Here is a 9,955-nt window from a genome sequence, read left to right as displayed (position 1 = left end):
AAGCAGCACTAAATCCAAATCCCATCAGGGTGCAGGGAAGCTCTTAAAGCATCAAATTTCTCTTCCTTATTTCCTCTGCTGGTAGGATTAAGGTTTCATGCTGGTTTTGAGTTACAAGCCACTTCTGATATGACTTGAAAAGTCCAATCATTCCTATCTGAACAGTCAGCTGCACCATTTGTTTTCATAAATGTGTTTGTGCACTTGTTTTTATGAAGTCAGGCCATGTTTGATTAATAAATCCAATACATCCAATGTGCTGGTGACAGATGAGGTTTCACAAAAGATTCAAATGTAGATGAATTAAATCTGTGTATGGAGCATCTGTTTGTTTGTTTGTTTGTTTTTTCATTCTATTTTTTTTTAAAAGCTCTTCTTTATAAATAATTAATATATCCAATAAGTCGATTGTTTCATAGAATTTATTTTTAGTTTTCTGAATAATTCCTCCAGATGTTTTAAGAATTTCTTCTCTCCCTGTTTTGACTCTATCATCATTTTTGGTAGAATAATGACTGTATGTATTAAACTATAATAAACAATAAGCCAGCAGAAAGCCCTGAAACAATGTACTTTTGAGGCAAAGTTAATAATGTATGCCCTACTAATTTAGCCCTGGATCCCAAAGGTCAAAGAAACCCATCATAAGGAAGCACATCCTGGTTAAGACTGCTGAGTGTATTGAACTGTGTTGATGTAGCAGGGGGTCCTGAGGGTTTAAAGAGGGAGGGACTGAGGAATGTAGATGATTATCTGCTCTGTCCACATCCACCAAAGAATTAGGGAATTTGAAATACCCCCTTGGCGCCATCAGCGTGGCAGCTGACGCGTCTAGCGTCGCAGTGTGGCTAGTAACGGTGCTGGGTGAGATCATACGAGTTGTTCTGTAGAAGTGGCTCCTGTCTGGCTAGAATACAGGAAACAAACAGAAAAGCTTTTTCACAACTCCAGTAATGGTGTGGTTTGACTCAGCATTTGCGGCTCCTTTGGGAGCAATGAAATGCTTGATTGCTGAAAAAGGAGAAACCATGCAAACATCACAGCAGTCTTCAGCCTTTATATAAAAATACTATTTACTTTATACACCACTGTTTTCCACAGAAATGATACTGATGTGAGGGCTGGAGTTGGCAACTGGTTAGATTCATTACATTTAGAAAATAAATAAAAAGGATTTGTTTGACAGCACTCACTGGATTGATCAACACTCAGAACAATGGGAACATCCAAGGAACTCAGTGAAGATCTAAGAAAGAGAATTCTAGAGTTATACAAGTTGGGAAGATCTCTTGGGCCATTTGTAAACAGCTGCAGATTCCAGGGTCATCAGTAATTCGGATGTGTCACCACTTTGGCAAGTTCTGGAAAAAGATGAAAACTTTCACCCTCAAATGAGAGGAAATTGGTGAGGATGTTCAGAAACCAAAGCTCACGCCTTCTATTAGCTGAAAACAGCTGGAAAACCAGCGTCACTGTCCACAGTGAAGCTAGTTTTACATGGCCATGGGTTGAGAGAGAGAAAGAAGCCACTGCTCCAAAAAATCTAAAGCAAGCAAAAAGCCTGGTGGTTGTAGTGTCATGCTCTGGGGCTGTTTTGCGGTCAGTAGTACATTGCACAAAATGGATGGAAGAATAATAATGAAGGGCTGCCTCCAAATTCTTCCACTTCACCTCAAATCAAATCACATCAAAAACAATGAGACGGTTGAAACTTGGTTACAATTGGTTTGGGTTGACTTGATGGTTAGCAAAAGCATCTGGTCAAGGTGTTGCTTGTTAATAGACATTTAAATATAAGTTGATGTGTATATTTATATTTGACCCTGTGTGGTTTAGAGAAAATCCAAAGTAAATTCAAGCCTGTACACCCAATTATTGTTTCTTGAGTCACTAAATGTGTAACCTGTACAATCATTCCTCCCTGGAAAACTATACAGCATACACAAGGGCCGAGTTGTCCACAATTAACATGACAGTCATGTCCATGATGAGGGTATGTAAATGACTTCAAAAATATGTATATATTGACAGAAAGATGAGCTGATATATAAGTAGCCATAATTCAACTGGTTAGATTAACAGAAAAGTTAATAAATAAAATATTATTAAGAAATTTGGTATAAATCTGGTTCTTCTTATTCGTGTTGTTGTTGTCGAATTCTACACATAATCGATTTGTTGTCCTAAATGACTTTACATAAATAACTGTGGCTCCCTCTAGTGTCTCAATGTTGCAAATGCCAGTCGGGCTCCACCAATATACGTCATTAGTGCGACAGTTACTCTGTGGGAAAAAAGACGATTCTGGCTGATTCATTGTAGCCGGGTGGTTTGTTACGGCTACGACCAGAAAAACAAACTCTTCTGAATACCACACAGGTCTGACAGCAGGTAAGTGGAGGCAGACGTTCAACATAGCTCACAGAAGTCATTAAATCTGATGAAAGGGAATTAGTGTAAACAATTTGTTAGTCATTTTCTTGTACTAAACGGTGCAGGCTAAGTTAGCACAAACAGGCTAGCGCTAGCACCTCGCTAATTGTGTCCATGAACTGAGCTAAAAGCAGCTTAAGGCAGTAAACAAGCTAATACTATAGTCATCAGCCACAGGCATGTAATGATACATTAACTAAAACATAGGAGCCGATAATGTTTTATCAGGCTTATGATGTTGCCGTATTGCGTTTGACGATTATGTGTGAATTAGCACATTGAAGCTAACTGTCATTAGCCTTTCTGCGGAGAATGGATATTTGATTAATTAATGTATTTCTTTGTGTTATTTACAGTGCAGTTTAGCTCAATTTCTGCACACAGAGCTTAGAAATAGTCCGAATTTTCTGCTCGAGTTTACTCGTTAGGCCTACGTACACTGTATACATAACGTCTAATCTCATAAAAAACAAAATTAACCAAAATATTAAAATAAAATATGTATAAGGTACATTTATTTTAATGTTAGCAGTTAAATATAATTTTAGGTAATATATAGGTAATCTTATTAATTTGGAGATTGTCCAAACAGAGTAAAATCTGATCTTTATAAGTTTGCTTTGAATAAATGTGGACTCACGGAGTTATATGTAATAGTTCCTTATCTTCACAAATCATGTCCTGATCACGAGTTTAACAAAGTTTTTTTTTTTTGTTTGTTTCTGTTTTTCAGTTAACACATCTCATTATGGACCGGCTGCTTAGGCTCGGAGGTGGAATGCCAGGTCTTGGCCAGGTAACATAAAGATAACCAACAGTATAACTACATTACATAGAAAATACACCGGCTAAAGGGGAGTGTTTGTGTGCTGCAGGTTTACCAGATGGTTACTGCCATTAAAATAAATATTACCAGAAAAAATATAATGCATATGTACATTGTATGGTCTATAATTCCAACTGATACCTGGATTGTGGTGATTAGTAAAAGCTGCTGCTGTCTTACAAACGCCTGAACTAATAAAAAAACACTGCTCCGCCTCCTCAGGGCCCCCCAACAGATGCACCTGCTGTGGACACAGCAGAGCAGGTGTACATCTCCTCTCTTGCCCTGCTCAAGGTAACACCTCTGCACCACATCATCAGCAGTAAATATATGATGTCCATAAAAAACCATCTCGATGACTTTTCATGGTATTTGCTATTCCTCAGATGTTGAAACATGGGCGTGCTGGTGTACCCATGGAGGTCATGGGATTGATGCTGGGAGAATTTGTTGATGACTACACAGTGCGAGTGATTGATGTGTTTGCCATGCCGCAGTCAGGAACGGTAAGTTCATTTGTCCCAATCTCCTCCTCTAGATTACCAAGGAGTGCACAGTTGGATAATAAACACCTTGTTTGTATCATGATATGACCAATTTTGAAATAAATTTGTGATGATTAATGTTGACTTTATACTTTTTGACAAAATCACAATTTTGTGCCTCACAGGGTGTGAGTGTCGAAGCAGTGGATCCTGTGTTTCAGGCCAAGATGTTGGACATGCTAAAGCAGACCGGCAGGTAACACGCTAATACTTGAAACTATATAAAATGAATAAAAACTCATTTTCAAAAGGACAGTTTGATCAAATACCTGCTTAGCTAGTAACTGATGTATAAACTGAAGGCTTACAAGAGAAATTGAAAAGTTTCATGAAAAAATTTACATTAAATGTCTCTAAAATCATATTCACATATGTCTGCTGTCCTCTTCCTGTGCTGTTTAACAGACCAGAGATGGTGGTGGGATGGTACCACAGTCACCCTGGGTTTGGTTGTTGGTTATCTGGTGTGGACATCAACACACAGCAGAGCTTTGAGGCTCTGTCAGAGCGAGCCGTCGCAGTGGTCGTTGATCCAATTCAGAGCGTCAAAGGGAAGGTAGGGATGAGTGGGTACCAAGGAGAAACCCTCTAATCAGCCTCTATTATTTCAAGTGCAGCGCACAAGATCAATTATTAAGTGAGAATTCATAATGAATTAGTGATGATGATCATTTAATTGTAAAATGTTTTTTCCTCCACTGTCATCTTCAGGTTGTTATTGATGCCTTCAGATTGATCAATGCCAACATGATGGTGTTGGGTCACGAACCAAGACAAACCACATCCAACCTGGGTCATCTGAACAAGCCTTCAATACAGGTAACCTGCTGTTTGTGTTCTTATAACATGGGTTTTTTCTTAAAATCCCCTAACAGATGGTTGCAAAGTGTATTGTTATCTCCAGTTTCTGAACATCATATGCAAAGTAATAGTCACTCATGCTTCTCCATAAAATTATGTTCAGATTTTTCTTTGAATATTTGCAGATAACATCAGCTGTTTGGTGTTTTGTTGTTAGTGTTCAGTTAGCCTCAACAACCAGCTTGTTATAACATGAACAAACACAATTCAGTTAACTTTATTTACATGCAGTTAAATCATTGCATAGCAGCATATACCTGAAGCAGTTGGCACCAGTATGGTTGCATTCAGAGACACGTGAAGAACAGGAACAGCTGTGCGCCCCGCCATTCATCACACTTCATTTCCAGCCATTGTATTGAAACTAAATCAATGTAAAAGATCTAAAGAAGATTTTTTTTAAAATTCAAAACAAATCCAGTGTTAGGGATGTTTTTGTACAATGTTTGTTGACATTATCCAAAAAGGGAAAAAAATGCTAAACTTGATGTTTCTTGTGTTTTCAGGCCCTGATTCACGGACTCAACAGACACTACTACTCCATCACCATCAATTACAGGAAAAATGAGCTGGAGCAGAAGGTTTGAGTCTCACAACCTATTAAAGAGTTATTGCTTTTGTTAATTTGTGGTAGAACATATTAAACATGACTTTTCTTATTCAGATGCTGTTGAACTTGCATAAGAAGAGCTGGATGGAGGGTCTGACCCTGCAGGACTACAGCGAGCACTGCAAGCTCAATGAGACCATCGTCAAAGAAATGCTGGAGCTGGCTAAGAACTACAATAAGGTACGACTTGAAATAGTGTAATTCAGCAGCAGATAGTGTTTTTTTTATTTTATTTTTATTATTTTTTTTACCATACTGTTCCACAATACTGACATACTGTCATATTTCCACCTCAGGCCGTTGAAGAAGAGGACAAAATGACCCCCGAGCAGCTGGCAATCAAGAATGTTGGAAAACAGGTAGATTTTTATTTATGTATTTATTATAAACTTTATTGAAACCAGGGAATTCTCAAAAAGGATCTGAAAATCTTGACCCTGTGGTTGATGTTTTCCATCTTTTTAATTTTTTAAAATTTTTGTTATTTAATCTACAGGATCCCAAGAGGCACTTGGAGGAGCACGTAGATGTTTTAATGACATCCAACATTGTTCAGTGCCTAGCTGCCATGTTGGATACAGTAGTTTTCCAGTGATTGGGCTGTGTGTGTATAACTGTTAATATTACAACCCTTGTTTTCTTTTATATAAAATAAATGTATGTATGACAGTAATTCCTGTGCTTGTGTCTGGACTGACTTGTAGTGAACTGAACTTGTTAACAGTTACAGGAGGAAAGAAATCTAGTTTAATTAATGCAGGACACTTGGAAAAAGCTTAATCCAAGACAATGTTACAAATATAAGAAAAGTAACCTGTCAGATAATGCGACGCAAAAAGTGCCAACTTGTGAATAAGCAAAAACATACCCAGCTATTTATAGGAAAGGACCAGAAATGTCAGATAGGTTTTATAGGTGATGTAATGTCTGTCAGAAACTGGAGTCCAGTTGACATTTTGCACTAAGCAGTGCAGTCTATTAATCAGTTATTCTGAAACAGATTGTAAAAACAACTGAACATTGATAAATAAGTGCCAGCACAATATACATGACCACCTTACTCCTGATACTCAACTGTAGTGTTTACAGAACATTCAGGTATTAGCAGCCAGATGTTTTCCGTTGTTGGTGGTTTCAGTAGCTTAAAACAAAAACTGGGAAAAAAAGAACTACCATGAAGAAACTGCTTTTATCAGAATATATTTTACAGACATCACAGAAGGCAAACAACTTTATTCTTTTGTGCCAAAGCTTCTAATGGCACTGAGCTGACTCAGCAGAGACTCAGGCTATGTCCACACGTACCCGGGTATTTTTGAAAACGCAGATTTTTCTATGCGTTTGCACCTTTCGTCCACACGTAAACGGCGTTTTCGGTCACTGAAAACGGAGATTTCTAAAAACTCCGGCCAGGGTGGATATTTTCTAAAACTCCGGTTTTGCATTTACGTGTGGACGAGAAAAACGGAGAAAACGCAGTGTCAAAGGTGTGCGCCTTTTTTGACGTCACAGTGTGCGCCACGTTGTTGTTTCGGTGAAATGAATTTCTACAATACTGTTACTGTTAATTGTACTCTCTGCAGTGTTTAAATGCTTACATATACACACACAGTTACTGTCCCTTCATATATACGACTCGGTTCTGCTTCTATGCCCCATCTTTGTTTACTTTTTCCCACCGAGGCTTCTAGACTTCTGATTGGCCAACATTTCTACACGGTTAGGAATATAGCGCCACCTGCTGCTTTGGCATGTTCCTAGCAGCGTTTTCCTTCATTTCTGCCTTTACGTGTGGACGGGATTATTTTTTAAAACGAAAACGGAAAATCTCCGTTTTCAAAAATACCCGGGTACGTGTGGACATAGCCTCAGTGTGTTCGTGTAACGCCTCTCTTGACCATTAGATGGGGACAGGGTTACATGCCACAGGGCCAGTATCCCCACCTTCAGTCAATACAGTATTAAAATCAGTTGACTGCTGACCTGGTAAAAATGGGCTCCTTCCTCAGGGCCTGGAGCTGTTTCTTTTGAAATGGTTGAGAATCCCCAACACTATAATGCTCTTATATAAAATACACTTACATAATTCAGCTAATGAAGAAACAAAGGTTCATATGCATACACACGCTCTTATACACACAGAGAGAACTTTAATTCTTTTTTTCTTCTGTACTTATAGAAATAAAGAAATCAAACCATTTGTGAGGCGCAGACTTAATTTAAGGCTTTGTTTTGAGGGGTTTTATAAAAGTTTTGGACTGATGTTTTTTTATATGAAGGGCTCCGTTTTCAGGTGCTCAAAGTTAGTTGGACCACTAATATATTTTTCACCGACTTCAAGTGCTGCTTGTTTGTGGACCTCTCTGCCTTCAGGTTTGTTTTCAGGAGCTGCAAAGCATGCTTTGTTGAGTTGAAATGAGGTGACTGACTTGGACATTGAAGAATATCCAATTTCTGTGTCCTTTTAAACTCCTGGGTTGCTTTCACATTTTGCTTTCGGCCATTATCCATCTGCACTGTGAAGCGCCGTGGGATCACTTTTGCAGCATTTGGCTGAATCTGAGGGGAGAGTACAGCTCTGAACACTTCAGAGTTCATCCTGCGACTTCTATCAGCAGTCACATCATCAATAAACTGCCACTGAACGAATACTACTGGCATCCACACATGCTCATGCCACAACACTGACAGATGTTTTACAGGATGTTTTTCGTCATCTCCTTTTCACTCCCTGCCATTCTGGTACAAGTTAATCTTGGTTTCATCTGTTGAAAGAATTTTTCCAGAACTGTGCAGACTCTGTTTTCTGGGAAAGTCTAAGCTGACCTATTTGTTCTAGAGTACAGCTCTGTAGTTTGCACCTTGTTGTAAACCCTCTGTGCTTGCATTTATGAAAACATCTCTCAGTTGTAGACTTTGACAGTGACAACTGGCCAGATGTTGTGAAAGGTTTTTCTTGACCAAGGAAAGACTTGTTTGCACAAAGTCAGTTTACAGGAAAAATATGAGTAATAATGATGTTTCCCTGTTTTTAAAAAAAAGACTAATCAGTGAGACTGAAAGGTCCTTTTTAGTGTGATTCTGCTGACGTTTGCGTCACTTCGTATGTGAATCAGCGGTGAGGATATGGAAAAGAAACTGCACAGATAACAGCTTTTCTAGAAAGGAGGAACAAATAAAGTAATGATGTATTACTGTAGACCTTGGTATGAACTGAGAGGCTGCACTAACAGTAAAGTTTACAAATTACATGGCTGAACATACAGCATCTTGACAGAGATCTCATTCTCAGCTTATGCAAAGGCGTGTTTATGTGTGGGTGAACTAATTTTCTAACAGCAAAAGCTGAGCCTAACAGCCGATGCTCGTCTTAGTTCATTAAAAAGGGAAAAAAGACACAATGGGTTCACAGGATCTCAGCCAGACAAACAACATATATCACATCAACTCCAGTGATGGCGAGGAACGTGGAGCATATGGTCTCGCTCCTCTCTATCTAGTATATACTAACTGGACAGATAGTTATGACAGACGTGGTCTCCTGCCCTTCTGTCAACCTTAAGGTATTTTGGGCTACGTCATTTTTGCTCCTCACCAAAATCTCTGCAACCCAAAGCTGTGAGAAATTATTTTTTTATAAAAAGGGCTGTTCAATTAGGCAGCACACTCAAAGACATTTGGAAATGACAAAGCAAGCCCACACATAATTCATAAGAGTTTGATATCAAAAACATGAAATTCCAAGATGTACGGGAAGCATTTTACAGCTGGGTCACACAGACTGGAAAGCATCTGTTTTCTCAACTGCTTGTCCAGTTCATGGTTGCCGGGAACTGAAGCCTCGTCCAGCTGTCATACAGTGAGAAGCATGGCACACATTGGACTGGTCACCAGGTCATCACAGGGCTAACACACACACACACACACACACACACACACACACACACACACACACAGAGAGAGAGAGAGAGCGAGAGACAATAATTCACCCTCAGATTCACCCCAATGTCCAATTCATGATCCCTAGTTGACCTAACTAGATATCTTTGGATAGTGGGAGGAAGCTGGAGTACCCTTTCTAATTCTTTGACCTAAATTAATGAAAAATTAATGAAAAGCCAACAGGAAATCAGTAAAAGCCTGGCATTCTTAATAATTGATAATGACTCAGGCTGTAGTTTTGCAAACACCAAAAAGTATCAGTAACATTTTGTAAATGTATAAAGTTATAAACATTTCAAAGTATCAGTTTATGTAAGAATGTGGTGGGATGATAATCTCTGGTTATAAACGTAACCTGTCTTTCCCTTTCTGAAATTCTTCATGGGGTTATTTTGATGCACTCACACACTCAGCACTCTATTGAATTGCTTGTTAATGTAAATATCAAGTCAGCCAATCACATGGCAATAACTCAGTGCAGTTGATTTAAGTGACTTTGAATGTGACATGGTTGTTGGTACCAGACCGGATGGTCTGAGTGTTTCAGAAACTGCTGATTTACTGAGATTTTCCACCATCTCTAAGGTTTACTGAGAATGGTTTTTAAAAGAGAAAATATCCAGTGAGAAGCAGTTGATGAGGGTCAGAGGTCAGAAGAGAATACCCAGACTGCTTAGAGGTGATAGGAAGGCAATAATAACTGAAATAGACAGAAGCAGAAGCAGATGCCATGACCAT

The 9,955-nt window shown here is 38.8% G+C and overlaps 1 protein-coding gene across 1 annotated transcript; it reads left to right on the top strand.

Annotated features, from left to right (window-relative positions):
* Positions 1-2,238: 2,238 nt before the first annotated feature.
* On the top strand, positions 2,239-5,948 carry psmd14 (proteasome 26S subunit, non-ATPase 14). Its single transcript, XM_003445731.5, has 11 exons — positions 2,239-2,391; positions 3,167-3,229; positions 3,482-3,553; positions 3,646-3,765; positions 3,930-4,000; positions 4,210-4,360; positions 4,516-4,623; positions 5,172-5,246; positions 5,330-5,455; positions 5,572-5,634; positions 5,772-5,948. Exons 2-11 carry the CDS (start codon positions 3,182-3,184, stop codon positions 5,868-5,870), a joined length of 933 nt encoding a protein of 310 aa, XP_003445779.1. The 5' UTR covers positions 2,239-2,391; positions 3,167-3,181; the 3' UTR covers positions 5,871-5,948.
* The last annotated feature ends 4,007 nt before the right edge of the window (positions 5,949-9,955 follow it).

Source organism: Oreochromis niloticus, linkage group LG1, assembly GCF_001858045.2.
Source record: "Oreochromis niloticus isolate F11D_XX linkage group LG1, O_niloticus_UMD_NMBU, whole genome shotgun sequence".
NCBI classification, from domain to species: domain Eukaryota; kingdom Metazoa; phylum Chordata; class Actinopteri; order Cichliformes; family Cichlidae; genus Oreochromis; species Oreochromis niloticus.
The sequence above is the reverse complement of the archived record's forward strand: the minus strand, read 5'-3'. Positions and strand labels throughout refer to the sequence as shown.